The following is a 22,994-nucleotide window of genomic DNA, read 5'->3' as shown; positions in this document are numbered from 1 at the left end:
AGTGAACCAATAGGATGGAAAGCTTCAATGCTTCATGAAGCTTCATCTCGCCATCGGTAGCACAAGGGAGCACAAGGGAGCACAAGGGAGCACAAGGGAGCACAAGGGAGCACAAGGGAGCACAAGGGAGCACAAGGGAGCATGCGTGTAACACAAATGACGGACCCACAAAGAACACTGGGACAGACAGGGAAATATACACACAGACACTAAACGAGGGAACGAGACACAGCTGGGGAAGAAAGGCAAAAAGTCACAAGGGCAGGGTGAATGGACACAGCAGGATCAAATTAACAATCACAGAGGGAGGGAAAAACACAAGGACAGGAAGTAAAACAAGACATGACACAAGGGGAGAGAACTTTACAAAATAAAACATGAAACACAAATCCAGAGTCGTGACAAACTCAGATAAATAAAGTTTCAGGGGAACGTGAGGTTTCAAGATGTTAACGTATTCCATTAATAAGCCTTCTAAAAACAGTTTTTACTCGAAGCTGCAATTAAAAATAATCTTTAATGATTTGTGTGGTATAGAGCTCTCAGCCCTGAAAACAGCCAACATCAACTCCTCTGGAGAAAATGAGGAGAAAATAAAGACATTTTAGTGAACATGTACTGTATATCAGCGGCCAAACTGTGCTACACCCAGACCTCCAGCCGGACTGTCAGTACTGTCAGTACTGTCAGTACTGTCAGTAAACATAGAACTCTACAGAACTGTGACCTGATGGAAGGAGTTGGGGGTGAATGTTATTTGGAAGTCATTTTTCAAATAAGAGGAAGCACTGCCGTATAAAGGAGGACACCGTGTTAAAGATGAAATACGATAGAGGTGATGAACGAGGCTTCGCCCTCACTGACCCACCATAAAGCCTGAGGAGGGCGGAGGTCAGAGAGGACGGATTTATGATCGACAAAAACACTGACAAAATGTTATAGCGACCGTCTTCTCACACACACACACACACACACACACACACACACACACACACACGCACACACACACACACACGCACACACACACACACACACGCACACGTAGGAGATACAGAATCACTGCAAGCTACAGAGCCTGACCTCTGAACTCTCTGAGGAGGGGTAGCTGAACTGCTTCTCTTTAAATAGAAATTAAAGAAGATTTGTATTGTTAGCAATAGCTTTAGCAGTAGTTTCAGTGTTATTACCGGCAGCAGTAAGCTTTTAGTGTTAGCAGAGTGTGTAGCAGAGAATTTCTATTAGCATTAGTGTAACAACTGTTAGTATTAGCATTAGCACAAGTATAACCATTAGCATTACATTTGAATAAATGTTAGTATTGCCTATAATATTACGATTGGCTTCAAGTGATGGGCGAGTTGACAGATTTATTTAGTTCATTGAACCTGTTGAAGAAGTTTTGATAATATTTGCAAAATCCATGAACATTGGACAGCTAGTGCTAACCCTACAAAACGTATCTTCAATGCCTTTCCAGCCATTATGTTTAAGTTTACATAAAATATCAAATGTTATTGCATTGGTTCAGCATCCCACTTGTATTCAGGTAGTCTATGTAAACTCAATAGGATGTTACAGAAATTTCACTGACCAACAATCTACAGGGCATTTGTGCTGCATTAATTTTATTTTTTATTTTTTACATTACAGTTCATTTAGCTGATGCTTTTGTCCAAAGTGGCTTACAATAAGTGCAAACAATCATGAGGATACAACTCCAAACAGCAAGAATCTTACAAGTACATTAGCTTTAAATAGGTTAAATATTAGGTCTCGGCCTGTTCGTTAGATGTTTTGTGTTGTGTTTGTACTTCCTGTTTTATTTAGTTAATTACCTGTTCTCTGTTTTTACTACTTCCTACCCCCAGGTGTTCCCAATCTGTTCATTAGTGTCCTCACCTGTGTCTCGTTCCCTCTCACTTCTTGGTGTGTATATAGAGTCTGTTTTGTTTGTCTCTCGTTGCCAGTTTGTCTTCGTACTTCGATGTCAAGAGTTCCAGCATTAGTCCCGTCTTCCTGTTTCCCAAGCATTTGATTCCCTGGCTTCCTCAACCTTGTTTCCGTGACTCGATTCTGCCCTTGCCTGATCCTTGTCTGCTGTGCTGTTACGCTGAGTATCTGCCCGTGTACCAAACCTGTTTCCGTGACCCGACTCTGCTCCTGGATTACCCCTTGATACTTTGTATGTTCAACTGTCTATGCGTGTACCATAGCAACTGCAAAGTTTTCAGTAAAGACCAGTTCCATTCAACATTTATCTGCCTCTGTGTCGTGCAATTGAGTCCCACCTCCCTTCTGTCTTGATCGTACTGTTACATTAAATCATTTAAATGCAGAACAATAGCTTCAAATAAGCCAAACCACTGTAAGTGAAATTTACAAAGAACAGAATTCTAGTTTTTTTTCTTTGTAATTGGTCGAGGTGCAGTCGAAACAGATGAGTTTTCAGTCTGCGATGGAAGGTGTGAAGACCTGACAATCAATGGGGTGGTCGTTCCACCATTTTGGAGCTAAGTGTTAGTTCAGATTAGTTTCTGATCGTATTTTATGGCTCACCTGAGCCGTTCCCTTTGCTCTTCGTTGTCACGCAAATACTGGAAATAGCTATCAACGTGTTGTTTAAATGATCTGAGCAATACAATACAGCACTTCTTCTTTGTAGAGTCCATGTTGTTTCTATATTATGGTTTATAGCTCATGGAGTCGGAAGAACGACTTTCCAACCCTGGAAATTGGGCCATCCAAGGAGAACATGAATGCAGTATTATCCTGCCGTTTTGACTGGAGTTCGATTCAATCAGTCGCCCCTCCTCCTTCAGTACCGTTGCTGCAATATGTAACGATGTATGTAGGTAAGGCCAACACGATGTTACAGAAACGTGATTTGACTATCAATGTTTTCCTGGGCGAGTAGCAGACATCCCAGCTCGAGGGAACGGTTCATTCGGAATGGTTCAGTTAGTGTAGCTGCCGGCCTTGTCTCATTGACGTCCTCGTTCAAGACAATGGCAACGTGAGCAGTACTCCACACTAACAGCGAGTGGGAATAGTTGGGGATTCATGAGCTCGGTACGTACAACAGGCTGACCCGGTACATAGCGGACACTGAAAATAATTCATAAAAGCTAAGGTATCACGTTACAATAACAATTAGCATTAGCATTAGTATGAGTATTAGTGTCATTGGTAATATCAGGTAACAGTTGAATTATAGATAATATTACCACCCTATAGCTAATTCTATATACTGGACTTTCTTTGGAGATTATTGTCAGTCTTAAAGAAAGATATCTATGTGTTATTAAATTATATTTAAAATTATTTAAAATAGTAAAACATTTCTGATACGAAAAGTGTGATGTTGAAATAATAATCATTCATTACCATCATCATAACTATCATTTAAGTTTGATATTCTTAGTTGTGAAAAATAGAAGCTAATGTTGTCCCCTATCATTGTTCAACTCAAAAATGATAATCAATAATATTGTTTTTGTCATTATATTAAAAACTACAAGCAGGGGATTTATGCCACCACACTCTTTTAATCTTGCTTCTCTATGAAGAAAATTTTCTCCAGTTAGTAAAAACACTGATTGATGTTGAGATAGTGAATCTAATTATTTCTTCCTACCGGCAGCGATACCACAAAAGACAGAAAGCGATTCTAACGGACTTTAAATCTGCAAGCTGCAGCTCCTCGTCAGGATACAGCGAGTCATTAAACTAAGTTTAGACATGACTGAGCTGAGTGATCAAAGAAAACAACTGAGTTGCTGTGATAATCTAATGATGCTGCAGAATATCACCCACACACACAAGTAGCTCAGCTCCTAGGAGATTTGGTTTCATTGCAGTAAAAAGTCCCAGAATGAACCCAAATGTAATTATATTTTTATTCGTATTTATTTATTTATTATTATTCAGATTCGGTCAATCAGAAGAACTGTGTGTGAGTCTGTGTGTGTGTGTTACCGTTGATGCTGCTCCTGTCAATTGGGTTGGTGTCGGACGGCCAGTACGCGTGGTCCCCCCCTCGACCTGGAATATGAAAAATAAAAACAGGACTTTTGGGAAGGAACAAAATAGAAAAGCCGAGAGCCATTGTGCAGATGGAATGCAGGGATCGGACAGAGAGATAGGTTTCTTGTTAGGAAATAAATTACTTTGTTATGACGGTGCACACACAGACAGACAGACACACCCACAAAGACACACAGACCTTTGGCCATATCGGTCATATCGTAATTGTGCTCTCTCTTCCATAGGTTTAGGTTTGATCGATCTGCCTGGATACTAACACTTCATTGGTATTTGGAATGGCTCCCATAGTAAGGACTTGGAGTAGTATTTTCCAGAGGGAGAACTTTCTTGGCTTCTGGATCTCTGGGTACATAATCAAGCCCCCATGTACAGGACTGTCTCAGAAAATTAGAATATTGTGATAAAGTTCTTTATTTTCTGTAATGCAATTAAAACAAAAATGTCATACATTCTGGATTCATTACAAATCAACTGAAATATTGCAAGCCTTTTATTATTTTAATATTGCTGATTATGGCATACAGCTTAAGAAAACTCAAATATCCTATCTCTAAATATTAGAATATCATGAAAAAGTATACTAGTAGGGTGTTCAACGAATCACTTGAATCGTCTAATTAACTCGAAACACCTGCAAGGGTTTCCTGAGCCTTGAAAAACACTCAGCTTGGTTCAGTAAACTAAATCACAAGTATGGGGAAGACTGCTGATCTGACTGCTGTCCAGAGGACCATCATTGACACCATCCATCAGGAGGGTAAGACACAAAAAGAAATGTCTCAAAGAGCAAGCTGTTCACAGAGTGCAGTTTCAAAGCACATCCACAAAAAGTCTGTTGGAAGGGGGAAATGTGGCAGGAAACGCTGCACAACCAAGAGAGATGACCGGAGCCTTAACAGCATTGTGAAGAAGAGTCGCTTCCAGAATTTGGGGGAGCTTCAAAGACAGTGGACTGAATCTGGAGTCCAGGTATCAAAAGCCACTGTTCACAGACGTGTCCGGGAAATGGGCTACAATAGCCGTATTCCCATGGTCAAGCCACTTCTGAACTCAAGACAACGGAAGAAGCGTCTGACTTGGGCTATGGAAAAGAAGCACTGGACAGTTGCAGAGTGGTCCAAAGTCCTCTTTTCAGACGAAAGCAAGTTTTGTATTTCATTTGGAAGTCAAGGCGCCAGAGTCTGGAGAAAGGCTGGAGAGGAGCAAAATCCAAGTTGCTTGAAATCCAGTGTGAAGTTCCCACAGTCAGCGATGGTTTGGGGAGCCATGTCAGCTGCTGGTGTTGGTCCACTGTGTTTCATCAAGCCCAGAGTAAATGCAGCTGTGTACCAAGAGATTTTAGAGCACTACATGCTTCCGTCTGCTGAAAAGCTCTATGGAGATGAGGAATTCATTCTCCAGCATGATCTGGCACCTGCCCACAGTGCCAAAACCACCAGTAACTGGTGTACTGACCATGGCATTACTGTCCTCGATTGGCCTGCCAATTCCCCTGACCTGAACCCCATAGAGAATATGTGGGGTGTTGTGAAGAAGAAGCTGAAAGACACCAGACCCAACAATGCTAATGAGCTAAAGGCCGCTATTGAAGCATCCTGGGCATCCATAACACCTCAGCAATGCCACAGGCTGATTGCCTCCATGCCACACCGCATTGATGCAGTAATCCGTGCAAAAGGATTCCCAACCAAGTACTGAGTGCATTAATGGACATTTTCAAATGTTTGATTTTGTTTTGCTGTTATAAATCTTTTTTTTTTACTTGGTATGAGGAACTATTCTAATTTTTTGAAGTGAACGAAGTGAACGAAGGATAAATCACTGTTCTGGGGGAATTTGGAACCCTTGAAGGAGGAAATTTGAATGATTCAGAAACAGATCATCATAGAGGCTGCCAGAGAACAGAGAGTGAAAACTGATGAAAGAAATGTCCAAAACCTCCATAGAAAACTGAATCTAAAGACCTTCACAACTCAAAGTAACTTAAAGCCACACGCGATACATAATTCTCACACATTTTAAAACTGAAAGCGGGCCGTGGTGAGTTTCAGTGCTGTACAATATAAAGCAGATTTGATGATTTCCTTGCAGTTTGAAGCTACAAAAACAAGTTTGATTAAAGTTGGATTTTAAAATCCAACATTATTATTATTATTATTATTGTTCTTTTCAGCCTATCTTTGTGCATTATACAGTTTATATATATGTGTGTGTGTGTGTTTACAGTGTAAGGTTCACAGTAACAAGGCTGAACATCAATCTTCCCTTCTCCCCTGACAACACTTTTGATTTATATGGAGAAAGCATGTGCACACACCTCACACATGCACACAGACACACACATCTGCCAGTGACAAACGGTCCCATTTAACACCCTGACACCAGAGCTGAGACCTTCTGATTCAGTGTCCCCATCGCTTCACTACACTTAAGTCCAGCTGCACTGAAAATTCCCAGAATGCACTTGTAGAAAACATATCCATATCCAGTCTGTATATTCTACTGAACTATATACTGAATATTCAGTAAGGTGGATTCCTGATCATAGAACAGGTTAAGTATCTGTATTTCCAGCAGGAACAGTTAGGTGCAGCGTTGATGTAGTAGTGCTCATGAATTTTCCCCTTCACGTGGCGATTAAATCAACTGGGTACAACTGTAGACTTTAAGCAGGAAGTTGAAGCACATTTTCTGTTGTCTATTGTCACACATTCTGTTTTTTCTATTTTCATGGACAAAATCTCGAAACGAGGCAAGAAATGAACAGTGTCCAGTTTGGTGACCTCAGGATTGAAGTTCTGTTATTTAGAAACAATGTTAGTGTCATGACTCTAGTAGATTTGAGTGAAATGTCAACTACTACAATAACTATTAGATGGATTGTGATTACGTTTGGTTCAGACATTCATGACCCTTTACCGAGACCCGTCATCAGGACAAACAATATAATGTGTCCGATAATTTGGTTTATAACCAAATACGTGCAAAACTAATAATATTTGCATGAGCCTCAGCTGTTTGTTGTGCTGTTTACTGCTAATAAGCAAATCTTAGCATACAAAAGTAAGAACTAAGATGGCATCATGATGAAGATTATACTTGCTTTGCATGAGCATGCTAGCATTGTGAGCATGTTAGCATCATGGATCATATACTGGAATTATACGCGCTAGCATGACTCTCTGTCTTCTGCACTGCAGCAGTTTGCTGCTGTGTGTTAAGGGTATCGAATGATACAACACCACACGTTTCTTTGTGCATGTCATAATGCAGCTCAACAGTCTGTTAGTGAGAATTTGTTTCAGAATGATGCTAATGCTCATTACACTTAAAATGCAAAGGCTTTAAAGAAAATACAATTAAATATTAAAAACAAAAAACATATTTGTCATGTTCTTAAGTTTAGTGATGAAAAAAAATGAAAAAGTTTCATAGCATTATGTCCCCCCCTTGCTGGGGCTGATGAATAGAACCACCAAACAGAACATTAATTATGACTGAGTTCATTTGATGAACTTATAAAGGTAAACAGCTCTTTTCCATTGCCTCTCGTGAGTCTGAATTAATAACTACAGAAGGATCTTCTTCCTCTCTCACCCTTTTTTTTGCAAATAACAAATGACTTTCCTTCAGCCAGATGAGTCAGGGTTATTTGTATAAAGTGGAAAATACAAATAGAGAAACTACCTCTGTTTTCACATTTTTCTTATTTGTCTCTTTCCCTTGTTAAACTATTTCTGAGAAAAGACAGATTTGTTTATGCAATAATACTGTGCTCATCCCTCCTTTCAGCTCTCGCTTTAGCTTTCCTTTACTACTTACTTTATTGTAACAGAATATTCTGAATATCAGACAAGATTTGAATCAAATGTGATAAATCATTACTTGAATTAGAAGTGATCAATGATTTAGAAGAAATCAAGAATTTGAAGCCAGTTTGAATTACAAGTATGATTTCAGACACTCTGATGATAAGATATTATAAAGATTAAAGATGATTTAATGATAACTGAAAAATCAGAAGAGATTCACACACACACACACACACAGACACACACACACACACACACGCTATGGTGGGGGAAAAGCATACCTTGATCATTGGCCATCTTGTCTGGATGTTCCACTGAAACAGCAACAGAGAGAGTCAGCAAACTTATAAAGTATGTAACAAAGGAATACATTTACAGATAAAACCGGCAGACAGACAGACACACACACACACCCACAAAGACACACACAGACCTTTGGCGGTTCTGAAGTGGACGGGCTCAGACAGCGGGCCAACTCCTTTGGTGTTCTTGGCCTGAATCCTGAAGTAATAAACCGTGTCCAGGTTCAGATCCACAACCTGATGAGTCAGCCGGTCCCCTGTGATTGCCTCCATCACCCAATCATCTATCGGCATGTTCTTATCAAGCGTGTAGTACAGGATGTAACCTGACAAACAATACATTATGATTTATATTTACAATGCAGTACAGTTAACATTTGCATCTTCTTTTCCAGTTTGTAAGAAAAACATTCATTACTTAAGAATGAACATGTTGAATTTAGGACCAAAGACATCTCATCATGTAATATAAGATCAGTGAAAGCACACAGACTATTAATTCAATATGTTTGTATGTGGAATGTTTCACTCTAGGATTAGAACTGACTGATGTTTTGATGAAAGGTGTAAGATATACAATTCAAGAAAACATTTTTACGCAATTACATAAAATAATATGAATGAGAAGAATATGTATAATAAATATCTGATCTCTGTGTGTTTGTGTGTGTGTGTGTGTGCGTGTGTGTGTGTGTGTGTGTGTGTGTGTGTGTGTGTGTGTGTGTGTGTGTGTGCGTGTGTGTGTGTGTGTGTGTGCATGTGCGTGAGTGGTGTGTGTGTTTTGTGCTTTGTTGTGCTGTTATCCCTGCAGGGAGCATTTGATTCGTCCTCCAGGACACTGTAGGAGCAGCAGAGCTCGTTAAAAAGACGGGTTTACAGCCGGGTCGATCGCCCAGAGGAGGAGAGAGAGAACAATGGAAGATAGTGTGTGTCTCTGTGTGTGTGTTTGGACACACAGTGCAACTGAATTGTTGTATTTCTGAACAGTTTTTTGATATTGTAGGAAAAAAGTATTCAGAAATTTTACGGACGCTAATAACTTATTATTGAAAAAATATTCAGCAGGATAATTGAAAATCAAAAAAACAATTACCTCCGATGAGTGTGTGTACCTTGGATGCGTATAGTGAAGTTTAGTGATTGGTGTGTTTGTGTGAATCCTCACCTGTGATTCGTCCATTTGCCTCCATTGGCGGTTGCCAGCTGATTAAAATGGCGCGGGGTCGTCCCTCGCGACTGATCACTGTCAAATCTTTGGGGGCGGAGCTAGGAGCTGTAAATTATGGGTCGACAGGTAAACAAGCAGAACAATTAGTGTCAGCAGTAGTAGGATGAGTAGTGGTTATCTTCCCTTTCTATATATCAGTTGATGATTGAGTGTTCGGTAATTCAATAAGTAAGTAAAACAGCAGATGATTTTTCTGAAACGTATCAAAGGTGAATTTATTAGATGTTTAAACAGGGTAACCAGGGTCACCTGCACCTTTAAATGTTCATTAAAAAAGGAATTCTCTTTCTTGCAGACTAGATGAGAAGATCAATATTAGAACTCACTTTCCATTAGGTATAAAGCTATAGCCAGGAGACTATTAGTTTTGCTTGGCATAAAGATTGGAAGCAGAGAGGTAGAGCTCATCTCAAAATGAAAACAAGACTAAGAGTCTACAGCCATGCTAACGACTCTGTGAGGCTGCACTTAGATACAGCGGTACATTAAGCTAAATGCTAACGTCAGCATGCTAACAGACCCACAGGGACAATGTCAACAGATTAGCAGGGATAATTATTACCATTTTCATTATTGTAATGTAACAAGTTCATATTACGACACATAACAACATTTGCTAATTAGCACTAAACACAAAGTACAGGTAGGGCTGATGGGAATGTCATTAGTTTTGCAGGTATTTGGTTATAAACAAAAGTATTGAACACATATAAATGTTGTGATTCCTCCTGAGGGAGACATGAATGTCTCTTTGAAGTTTCAGTAGGAGCAATCTATCCAATAGATGTTGAGATGCATTCGTTTGGCCCAAAGTGATCTGACCAACTGACAGACTAATATAATCCTCCCTAAACTGCCAAAATGACAAAAAATCACCAGCACCTCTAAAGCTCACCATTTAACCCGTTTAATCTCATTGATTAATCCGTACACAAACAGAAAAATAGTTTTACAGGAACCATTCATTTGCTGGGCGCAGTAAACCTATAGCACCCATAACTGCAGTTCAGTTCCTAACCCTGTTTGCTATTATTACCAGCACATGTGGTTACCGTTACTGTTAACTAGGCTAATGTACCTTGATAGAAAAGTTTACATGAGTAATGTTCAGACTTTTTAGCTTTAGTTAAGTTGGATGTCAAGGCAGACTCTCAGATTCAAGCTCATACTGTATGTCTGTCACTAATGAAGAATGCCTACTGCATGCTATTCCAATGCCTGACTAAGCACCTGCTTATGGGCTCTTGCGCTGTGCTACCGTCCTATGATTAGGATAAATGAAATCGTATACAATAACTTACCCAGGCGAGTTGTGTTTAGAGTGCATTGTTTTCTTTTTAGGGCTTTCTCCTCCCAGAGACTGGATTCATTATTTTGACTGACGGTTAGTGAAGGTGTTTAGGTGTTCAGAAGTTTTTTACATAACAATAATCTAACTACAATTCAGTTGGTCTGTTTGGTGTGACTTTCTTGTATTCGCTATGTTTGAACTCGAGAAAACTGTGCAGTAGGTTATTTCCCTTTCCTGAACTGCAAAACTCTTGTATGGGCCCTATTGTGAAAATGTCAAGCATTCAGCCTCACAACCAGGACTCAGGTTTTTTTCTCCTCAACTGTCACCATGGAGTTGTAGATGTGATTTGAAAAGTTTTTAAGGTTCACACCAGGACAGGCCTCAGAGCTCACATCCCAGCATTGGCTAATGAAACCGCTTGTTAAATCTGACATGACGTGCCAGAGGAAATCACAAGTTCCTTCTGAGCCTGTTAGTGACGGTGACAACCAGTATTTCTCATAAATACAGAGGGGGTTTTCTGGAAAATACATGTGCAAGTACCTGTTAAGGAAAGAAATGGTTTGAACATTCAAAGCTGAAATTATTACATCTATCTTCAGTTTATAATCGATGATAATGGTGTGGTTGATTACCTGATCTCCATCACCAACATTTATTTTAACTGAAAAACCCAGTTATGATTCAAATGAGATACACTTTGCAATCTTATTGTTTTGCACCAATTAAAGGCACTGCACAGCCCAGATAAAGCATTCTGAGTAACTTGACAGGTGCTAGGAGCTATGTTGGGAATAACATGAAGGGCCAACTAAACTCAAATTAAGAGCCAGTGGTTACAGTGACACAGCCATTAAAAGTGTTCAATGTTGTCTCAGATATATTTTTGAAAGGTGGATGTTATTGGGATACTTTCCAGTTATGAAAATATCCATACTTTTTAGTTAAGGTGGACCACACAGTAACTGACTGTTAAAGAGATAGAGAGATAGATAGATAGATAGATAGAGAGATAGATAGATAGATAGATAGATAGATAGATAGATAGATAGATAGATAGATAGATAGATAGATAGATAGATAGATAGATACTTTATTTCACCTGAGTGAAATTCAGGCATCCAGTAGCTTAAAATATTTACACAATTAAACAATTACCCATCTTTACAGCTTTACAGATGGCGTCAAATGACACAACTTTTAAGCCGCCACAACATATTGTTTATGGTGCAATGAAAGATGTTATGCCCGATTTGAAATTGCACTTTATGTCAAACTGATGGTCTGTGTTGTCTAAGATAATTGTGGCAAACAAGATATTGGAGAAAGAGTATTGAAATAAAAGACATGTTGACCAGTTTATAATGCTACTCATTGATTCACTCATCTTCCAAAATCCATTTGAATATTTTGAAATGCTTCTCACAGCAAATATTGATATATGCGATTAATTTAGATTAATTAGATTAATTATTTTTATCGCTTGACAGCCCTAATATAAGTATATATATATCAAAATTATATATATGTATGATAAGAAGCACTTACTGTGTATATGTTGTTCTGGAGAGCAGTAACACATGATGTGGTTTGTTGTTTAATTTGGACAACCTGCTGGTATTTTAGATGATCAGCTCCCAGAAGAGGCTGGTCTTATTACTTTTTTAAGTCTTTTTAAAGAATCTATCTTCTATTTTATGAAATTTCTTCCAGCACCATTTGCATCTTCTGTCTTCTACCACCACCAGGAGAAAGTGGTCACTTACTCTATAGGTGAAGGTTGGGGAAGGATGGTGTCTAGGTTTCAGCCTCTGGGAGTCATGCGCATGACAATCTGGCCATTATATTTCCATATTTTAACTGTACAATAAGTGAAAATCTTGTGCTGATCGTGGTGATAGAGGATAGGTCATTGTTTGACTAAAATTATTAGGATACATCCTCTGGGGAGCTGGAAAATCCACAGCAAATGTAATATCAATTGGTCCAGGAGATGTTCAGAGAGTTGCGGCGACTAACTGGACCAATAGCACCATTTCTAAGACTCTGCTTCTGGCATTAGGTAAAAACCAAGATATAATATTATGTCCCTGAGTGTCTTTTGGACTTCAATCATTTCTAACAGTATGACAGAGGAATTATGAGCTGCAGTGAATGCAGCTTGTTCTGTGTTTTGCTGTGTAAATGTGGTCAGTGTTTGTGTGTCCAGAGCTGGTGGATCACTGCAGGGACTGAATGGGCTCAGTCCGTCTGCTCGCTCTGAATGTCAATGTATTCCAGCAGGCCCCGGGGAGCCGGCGGGGGTAATGCCGTTCACGCTTAATTGGGTGACAAATCCGACAAACATGATTGTAAACATCCTGAAAGGGATACCTTGACATTTTGATTCCAGTCTGCGGTTGGGTTTCATTGTTGCAGACAGATGTTGTTTTTTAGCGGGGGAGAGAGGAGTTTCTGCAATACACCTCATTGAACCAAAACAGAATTTTTGTGCATTTTAAAACCGCTTATTAAAACTAATCACTGTTTAGGGAAAGAAAAGTTCCACCCCCATATTGTGTTGGTGAACCCATGTTTTCAAAACCTGCCCTCATTCAGTGTATCCCAGTTTTTCACAGTATGACTTTCAACAAACTCTCCAGACAGCTAAACAGTCAGTTTTCAACTGAGTGTTTTACATGTCAGTGAAGAGGAAGTGTTAGAGGAACATTTTATTGAAACTGAAAAAAGAATCACCCACTTACTAGAATTGTAAAACTTAACACACCACACAAATTTCCATCAACAATCAATAAATCCAATGTTCTGACAAAAAAAGAAGAAAACTCCTATACATGGCTGTAATAGGTCTGTACACTCATTTCCTTCTTTCTACCTGCCTGTGTGTACTCTGCCCGGCAACGAAAACTCAACACAAGTCTTAGTTTCAGGTGATTAAACACTAATGAAAATATAGTTATGAATATTACATTCCATTTCTGCTAAAAGGATATTACACCCTGGCCCTTTAATGGAGGGGTTAGTTCGGGCAGAGCACTGAAAAGTAAATTTGCAATAAAAAACTGCTTACAATGATAAAAAAAAAGAACTTCAACTATTTAATAGATGCGGGTAAGACCTTAGAAATAGTGGAATAAAACAATGACATCAGCCTATCAGGCTGTGATGTGTTTAGGTTAAAAGAGAGGCTGTCTACATCCCGAGGGCCCCAGTTACATAATATAAAGGGTTGTTGTGTTATGCCAATGGGGTCCTCACAAGGACAGAACTAGGAACACGAGTGTGTTTCTCAGAGACCTACCTGCTTCATACGTGGTGGCGTGTGCTGTCATACTCCAAGTGCTGGACTTGCGACCTTTGGTTACCATGACAGCAAACTCGTACATGGTGTTTGGTTTGAGACCGGTGACCGTGTGGCTGAGCGCCGTGGTGTCTGCGGACTAAACATACAATAAAGTTGTAGAATTTAGATGGTTTTAGAATAAAACTGAAGGAAAAGTTGTTTGTTAAGACAAAAGACACTGTTACAATGTAATATATACAGCAGGTACAATATATATGTGTTTGCCTTATAAAGAAGACAAATTCAAGACATAATGAGATGAATAATGCCATAGAGTTTGATAAAACCTTGAGAGTGACTCCGTCCTCCGAGCATCTTACTTCCTGTCTATTATGGACACAGTCAGTCTGTCCTTGTGTTCACTTCAAATATTATTTCTAAGACTTCAACATCAGTGAATATTAACCAACCCCAGCAGTTGCATACACTCAGTTGTGTTTTCACTTTAAGACCAGACTTCTGTCCTTGTGGCACCAGAATAAGAAGAATAAAGACTTTCCTCTCCCTGTGTTTTTAAAGCAGAGTTTGGATTATTGTTTGAGTTTTTCTCAAGTCCAGAAAAGAAAAGCAGTCTCCCCAGGTGAACAGGATTCTGCCTTGTTTTCAATACAATCAAAATTATTCCAGGTTTCTAGCTTTACCCACTGTACTGCCAAACAATCTAAGCTGTTTCATGTGTCAGCTGAGATAATTTCTTGAGAGATGTCTTGACCAACAAATGTTTCAGAAAAAGACAAAAACTAACAAACAGAGTGCAGACTGTTTAATGTTCAGATCCCTGCTGCTCTGGTATGAAACTCCTCGATGCTCCATGATTATTGGCTGGCTTTATCTGCGAGGGAGCGGGCACCTGCTTTAATCGAGTGCAGGAGGTGGCAGGTATTACAATGTGTCAGCTATCAGCTGATAATCCTTTGCTTTGGTAACACCTCTTGTTCAGAAGGAGTTTTAACAATTTGAATCATAGATAGAGGGGCATAATAAACATGCATGCAGCAACTTATACAATAATAATAATGTAATCGTCTGACAGCTTGCGTTGTGTTGAGCTTGTAAGAGAGCAGAGGTGGCACAAAGTATTTGTTTTGCAAGTCTCACATCTTATGAATTCTCAAGTTATGACAGGTAAGTACCAACTCAAGGCAGGGACATGACAAGTTAAGCCCAAGTCTTATAAAACACATATTTTATGATCTAGGCTTGGGGATATTGAGTAATTTAAGTCAACGCGAAGTCACAAGTCATTTATGTTACAGTCAAGTCCCGATGTTGTCAGTCTAAAGTCTAAAGGACACAGATTCATAACTCGAGTCTAACTGGGGTCCAACCAGAGATAACACTAAACTAAGAAGTGATTAACAGCTGCACATTAATATCATGAATTGACTGTCTGGGTTTACCTTGTACTTTCCACTGGTGGAGTAGCTGGTCTTCCACTTGACAGAGTAATACCGGACCTCAGACGCCTTCTGGTTCTTGGTCATGGAGTTGTCGGCCCAGGAGACGCGGACCGAGTCCGATGACAGAGCCACGGCTTGGACCCCCACCGGGGGGATCATGGGAGTACTGGTGTCTGGCATGGGAGTGGGGTATTTATCAAAGTGGTGGAAGAGGTCATCCTCAGATGGGTCTATGGGGTCTGAGGGGGTGCATTAACGGTAACCAGGGTGTTTGGGAATAATTAATGAAATCATTCCGTGTAATGAATGTGTGATAATGAAGATTTAAATACACAGACAAGCATATATTCAGATTAATGTAGGTTTGTTAAGTGTTCATATACACACAGGTGTAAACAACAACAACATAAGCAATACATAAGATGACATGCAAGTTTGGAAGTGAGATGCAGCAGGCAGCCATGTTTGTTTGAGAGGAGGGAAGAAGGAAAGGAGGAGTGGGTGGATGGGGAAGTTATAAACAGAAGAGAGAAGAGGAGAGAAAGAGACAAAGTGTGAGAAGACAGTGGGAGATAAAAGGTGTTACTTTAAACAGGAAGTGGAGCCTCAGATCAACAGAGGGGCAAATATGAAACACAGCGCTACGATCTGAAAAACAACAAGTCTCAGAAACCTGGAATGTTTGTACTAATGTGTAATTGCTTTGAGGAGTAGAGTGTTATCATGACTAATGGCTAGAGCTAGGAAAACTAGGAAATAAAATATAAGCTGTAATAAAACATAGTTTGAACTGAGAAAATAGTTTAAAAAAACAAACAAACCTGTGTATGTGACTCACACGGGTCACATCAACAATTGCATATTTTACATATTAGATTTAAAAAAGATATATCATGTTCCTATATATTGTGAATTCATTACAGGGAAAGTGATGCTTCACATGTAATAAATAAAGCTTTTTGTAAGGGCTTGCTTTTGTTGGATGTTGTATTTTTTCATATTAGTTCACATACTGATGGCTTGTGTACATCTGAACAAATGAAAACCATATGTGTCTCCAGCCAATCAGAGTGTGTAGATGCTGCCTTCACATGCTTTCAGGAACACTGCAGATTTGAGCATGTTTTAGGAACAGAAGAACATGTACTTGAACTGCTCTACTGTGAACAAAAATACATTTAAAAAGGTATAACATTTTAAAATCAATTACGGTTTCTGCCATGCAGCACCTGAACACCTCATAGGATGTATAAATGAGACTTATGAACCAGGAACTAAAGGGGCATGTGAAGGCAGCAGAACATGAAACAGCTGCTAGAGAGCTGGAATGAGTAGCAGCAAAGGTATAAACACACATCAGTAGTGAACTTAGTGACTCTGTGTTCTGGTTCACTGCAATAAATTTGAACTTACTTGTTATTTTCAGTTTAATGCATTCAATAAGTAAAAAGGCCTGCAGGGTAGCTGGATATATTGATTTGTTTAATGCAGGAAAATCTCTGTGAGGTTTGTTACTGATTGTTTTACTGTTTATACGAACACTTTACTGACTTACTGAGATTGCTGCAACTACATTTAAAAAATCATCACATTTTAAATTATCAATAGAAAGTATAAAAAGAAGATTCAAACAATACAAATAAATCTGAAAAAGACAAAAACTTTTTTAAGAATGTTGCTTCTAACATCTCTTATTATCTCAGAGCCACACGCACACACACACACACACACACACACACACACATACTTGGGACAAACACTTTTCCACTTTAAAATCCCACTGTAAAGCCTTGCAACTGTCCAAAACTTAATTGCAACATACATTCGAGGATGTGATGTGATGCTGTGAAAAGAGTCTCAGAACTCCAAACTGCAGAAAGACATGTGTATGCGCAGGAAGCTTATCAAGAGCAAATTAACTTTTTTGATAAGTTGGACATTTATTCATTTTGGATTGTATTTATTATTAAATTATTTTACATTTGTTTAAAGTGGATTGTAAAATGCTTTTGTGAAACACTTAAATGACTCAAATCATATACACAGATCTTGTTTTTATCCATGGATCATGAAAAACATATTTGTCATGTATTGAGAGTTATTTATCTCCATCAAACACTATTACTGGCATTTCAGAAGTGGTTTAGAAAATCTGCATAAACTATACTTGTTTACAACCTGTACAACTGTTTGTCATGTCAGACTTCCCTTTTGAAGCCTTCATCTGCTCCCTGATCTCAGTTAGCATTACTGATAGAAATGATGGAGAAAACTATGAAAATAAGACTCATATCCACATCCCCTGATCCAAACAAGGAGAGACTGGTGTGATTTGATTGGCTGTTTTAAAATAACCTCTTGTGCTTATTCACTCTGATTGAAATCACTTGAACGTCGAACATTTTGTGGTGTTGACTTTCAGTGTGAGTTAAGGTAAATGCAACATCCGTCCTGGGAGATGAAGGAGGGTCGTCCTGTTGTGTCTTCTGTCTAAACGAGACCACTGAGAGAATCTACACTGACATATAATGTGCTGCTGTTGAAGAGAGATGTACAGCTGCAGGCCAACATAGAGAGAGACAGCGAGAGAGAGAGATTGATGAAAGAGGTGTTGGGAGCCGCAGGGCGAGCTGCAGCAGGCGGTGTCGTGGTTAAACTGGTCGTCCAGCATCACAATAAAGCTCCAGTCAGGACAGAATACTGATGAGGACACCTCATCCTCCTGCACCACCTGACTCCTCCCTCTATTCCTTCCTCCCTCCATCCCTTGTTTCTTTACTGTCTACACCCCTCCTCCTTTTACACATTTATCTGCACTCCTTCTTTCCCTTCCTCTCATCCTGTATATCTCCCTCATTCCCTCCTTCCTTTCTTACTCTTGCCACCTCGCTACCTTCCCTTCCTCCTTTCTTTCTCTAACCTTCCACCCATCCCTCTGTCTTTCCTTCATTTCTCTTTCCATTACTTTTCCATTCATTGCTTATCCCCCCACACTTCCTGTCTGCTTCGCTTCCTCCCGTCTTTCTCCCTCCATTCTTTCATGTTGCTCTTATCCTGCCCCCTTCTCTGCTTCTCTCTCTGTGGTCCTTTGGTCTTTGATTAAATGGCTCCATGACAGTTGGTTGTGGATCAGTTCTGTCTCTGCAGTGTGTGGGCAGTGAGGCAAAGACGAGGCAGTATATTAATGAGGATCCCACCGTTAACGAGCCATTTTTTAAAGCTCTCTTAAAAAGCTCTCCACCAGCCTGCCACCATAAAGTGGCGGAGAATTCAGATTGTCCTGGCATGACAAGACAGAAAGTGTGTGTGAGTGTGTGTGTCACTGTTGATGACCTTATCAGAACAGTAATGGCTTTAGTTTCTGTCTCCGCCCTCAAAGTCTCAGCTTATCAACTCCTGACTATTCACACTCAAAGTCCACTGCAACTCTGTATATCTCTAGTGCAGGGGTGCCCACACTTTTTTGGCTTGTGAGCTACTTTTAAAATGAGCAGGTCCAATTACATCACTTGGACTTGGATTGGGGGGGTGGGGGGGTGCTGGTGCTTAGTTATTTCCTCCGCTCTCTCTCTGAGGTGTGTGCGCTCATGTGTGTGTGCGATAGAAACAGAGGGGAGGAGGGAATGTGAATGCGCAAGGCAAGAAAAAAAAACGGGGAATATATATATATATATTTCTTTTTAACGCGGCGCGAAGACAGTGCTGTCTTATAGGAAGTACAATTATGTGAGACAGAAATAAATAATTCTTATTTTGCATTTGTTTTCAAATCACTTTTATTCTTTGCTATTTTATTAATATATATGGTCTACAGCAAACAGAAGTTTGGGAGGAGATCAGGTAAAGGAAGCAGGTGATTTGAGAGGAGAGCAGGTAAAGGAGGCAGGAGAGGTACAGGTAGAGGAGGCAGGTGGTTTGGGAGGAGAGCCGGCAGACGTGACAGGAGAGGTGCAGGAAAACATGGCAGGAAAAGAAAGGGTTACATGGAGTGAGCAGATAGAGGAAGCCGAGATGGAGGAGGAAGAGGCAGCAGCAGCACTGAAGACAGTACAACAAAAACCTGCTGCCAAACATAAGAGAAGGTCAAAGAAGGCATCCAGTGATGTGAAAAGCAGTAAAGTTTGGGAAGAGGGACAGACTGTGAGAAGGCAGGGACAGACGGACGAGAGTCTTAGTGAGGATGAGTGTGTGTCGGACAGCAGTGGTATTCCTGGTTTTAAGTTAATTAACAGTCAGAAGGAAAAAATGTATACGACTGAAAGTTTAAAAGTTTACCTCCAACAAACTATAAACCAACATGGTGTAAAGGTGGAGGATTACTTTCCAGATTTAGTAGTTTTTAATACCTCGGCCAGACTCCATATGAGTCAAAGAGAGGAGTCCGGCCTCACTGACCAGGAGTATTTTAGAATAAAGAAACTTGTGGTAAAAGTAAAAAAACAAATACATTTTGATGATGCGTGTTTTAAATAATATGTTTGCTTTTTTGCTTTTAACATCTCAGTAGTGATGGATACTTTCAGAGTGGATGTTTTAAATGTGAATGGAGCCAGAGTCTTAAAAAAAAGATAATTAATATATGAAACTTCTAAAATGAAACATGTTGATGTACTTTTTTTACAAGAGACACACAGCGATAGTTTTAATCAGATAGACTGGAAGAGAGAGTGGGAAGGGGAAGTCATTTTAAGCCACAACACTTCTCTCAGTGGAGGAGTGGGCTTCCTCTTCTCCAAGTCTTTTACTCCAGTCTCACTGGAGGTCGAGCATTTCATCGAGGTGAGGTTGCTTTTAGTTAAAGCACATTTTGACCTTTTTACAGTTGTTTTTATAAATGTATACGCTCCAAGAATCGGTGCAGAGATGAAGCTGTTTTTACAAAAAGTTAATGATGTTTTAAATGGCTGTGCCTCGGAGGATTTTTTATTCTTGGGAGGGGATTTTAACTGTACAGAAAATGCATCTTTAGATCGCAATCATGCAGAGCCCAGAATGCCCAGAAACAGTCCCAGAATGCTCAGAGGCAGCTGGTCCACTCCCTTGGTCTGGTGGATGTGTGAAGAAGGATACACGCAGATGATAGACAGTATACATGGTCTCAAGTGAGAGAACATAGGATTTCCTTAGCCAGGTTAGACCATATTTATTGTTTCAAACATCATTTTAATATTTTTAAAATGTGCAGCATTATCACGGCTGGTTTAAAGACCATTCCTTGCTCTTATGTAATGTTTTTATTAGAAATGTTAAGCCAAAAAGTGCATATTGGCATTTTAACAAATGATAAAAAATGTATGCAGGTCCTTATTTATTTCTGGAGTATTTTTAGACAGAGGATGGGTGATTTTAGCAGTCTTAGGCAGTGGTGGGACCATGGTAAGACTGAAATAAAAATGCTTTGTCAACAGTACACCCTCAATGTCACACAAGACATCACCAGATCTATGAAAGACCTGGAGGGTGATATAGTGGAACTCGAAACACTCAGTGAGTCCACAGGAGATCGAGGATATATTGAAATCCTAAAAGTTAAGAAAATGGCTTTAGCACACCTGCTAGACCGGGGGTCTGGAACCTATGGCTCTTTCGATGACGCAATATGGCTCGCAGACAATTTTAAGCTGATATTTTCCAACATGTTTAATTAACAAGTAATAAACAATTATCCTGTGCTATTTTAAAGTAAAACATTTACCAGCGTTTTTTTTTTTTTTAGTTCTCCCCTCTCCTTTTCTCCGCTCTATCTCTGACTGTAGGTCACTGTAGTACCCCCCTTCATGAAACAGCAGAGGAGAAACTGCGCAAAGCAAGCAGTAGACCAGGGGTGTTAAACTCAATCACAGAGAGGGCCAACATTAAAAACTGGGACTACGTCGAGGGCCAAACACGGTCCACATTTATTGAACAGGATAGACATATTGGAGAAAGTGCAAAAAGATATGGCACACATTTAGATAGGCTACATTCTCCGACTATGCACATGTGTCAAAGCCAGATGTTTGGAATCTTTTCTTAGCTGCCAGTTAAATGTTTGGGGTTCAGTGAGTGAAGATGTGCATCATTGAGACGACTCCTGTGTGAGTTTTATTTCATCTTCATCACAGAGAAAAGCTGCTCACACAGGTATGTGCTTCTAAACATGCAAAGCATCTGAGCGGCATGAAGGCGGGTTGAGGCATCATTTCCGGGATGAAGCTTGGAAAATGTGCAGCGCCCACAGAGTCACACTTTGCCTTGAGTGTGTTGTTACACTGAAGGTCAATCAGCTCCATTTGGATGTTGGACTACAAACGGGTTGCTGAGCAGTTCAATTTTAATTTCTGAGCTGCAAAGTTGGCAAATGCGCTCAGTTTATCAGCAGAATGCGCAGTCAGTGGAGATGGTTTATCAGTGTTTTGAAACACGTAGTGACCAAAGTTTGCTTCTGCATCAGAATCTCCCACAGGCGCAGCTTGGCATCATACATGCCCGTGATCATATGGCCCAGTGTGATTTAACAGTGAGACACTTCGTTATGTCGCACAAAAAGGCCAGCTCACATCATCACTTTTTATCCCAGATATCTGTGGTGTCCTGCTTTCCTAAAACTAGCAGATTTCCTCACGCAACTCGAAAAATCTATTCAGTACTTTCCCTCGACTAAGCCATCGCACCGCCATGTTCAGAATATGTATTTTCCCGTGGTTGTGCGATGCATTGATTTAATTGCCCAAGCTTGGTTTTATAATAATTGTATTTATAAAAAAGCACAAAAATATTACAAAAAATGTGTTTGTACTTCCCTTACTGGCAGGGATAACTGGGTATATAATAGTTATTTATAGTATATGCCAATAGTTATTTATGGCCTTTTTATCAATAAATATTATAATATCTTCAAATGCACAGCTTGTGAATGCTTGGTGTTATTCTTAGAAAAACCTGTAACTATGTTAAGTTTTTATCCCTTTTATCTGAAATTTGAAGCTGAACTTGGTAACACTTGGTTCTATGTTCCTATTGTGTTTTCCAGTTCATACCTACCAGCTATACTCATCTTCACGCATCTTTTTCAACAACAAACTTCAGGCGGAGTGGGTTTTCTTCAAATTCAGTATATTCAGGCCACAATTTTATTAAATATATGGCTCTCAAGGAAACACATTTAAAAATATTTGGCTTTTATGGCTCTCTCAGCCAAAAAGGTTCCCGACCTCTGTGCTAGACGTTAAAGTACAGGGTGCACTTGTCCAGTCCCAGTTTCAAAACGCCACCAAGATGGATGCTCCCTCTAGCTTCTTCTTTGGTCTAGAGAAAAATAATGGACAGGAGAGGGAAATCCACTCACTTCTCTCAGACACAGGGCAAGAAATAACAGAACCAAGCCAGATAAGAAGGTGAGCTGTGAGTTTTTATTCTTCCCTCTACTCCAGTGAGTATGAGGGAGATGAAAAACTCCTCGGATGGTTCTGTGGTGCACTACCTCAGGTCTCCGAGGAGACCAACTCATAGCTTGAGGGACCGTTGACTATGCGGGAGCTGCAGGTCGCTCTACAGGCCATGCAAGGAAGGCGAGCTCCCAGCATCGACGG

General features: G+C 39.8%; 1 protein-coding gene across 1 annotated transcript in view; it reads right to left on the bottom strand.

Annotated features, from left to right (window-relative positions):
• The window catches only part of dcc (DCC netrin 1 receptor), a 279,414-nt gene that overhangs the window by 72,044 nt on the left and 184,376 nt on the right, over positions 1-22,994 (bottom strand). The window contains exons 17-22 of the mRNA XM_029444368.1: positions 15,424-15,662; positions 13,982-14,120; positions 9,324-9,431; positions 8,290-8,484; positions 8,138-8,170; positions 3,976-4,041 (exon numbers count right to left, since the gene is read on the bottom strand). Of these exons, the coding sequence (XP_029300228.1) occupies positions 3,976-4,041; positions 8,138-8,170; positions 8,290-8,484; positions 9,324-9,431; positions 13,982-14,120; positions 15,424-15,662 (780 nt within the window). The remainder of the gene's footprint in view (positions 1-3,975; positions 4,042-8,137; positions 8,171-8,289; positions 8,485-9,323; positions 9,432-13,981; positions 14,121-15,423; positions 15,663-22,994) is intronic.

The sequence above is a fragment of the Cottoperca gobio genome, chromosome 12 (assembly GCF_900634415.1).
Source record: "Cottoperca gobio chromosome 12, fCotGob3.1, whole genome shotgun sequence".
In the NCBI taxonomy this organism is placed as follows: Eukaryota; Metazoa; Chordata; class Actinopteri; order Perciformes; family Bovichtidae; genus Cottoperca; species Cottoperca gobio.
Note: the sequence above shows the minus strand (reverse complement) of the source record. Positions and strands in the feature narration are given on the sequence as shown.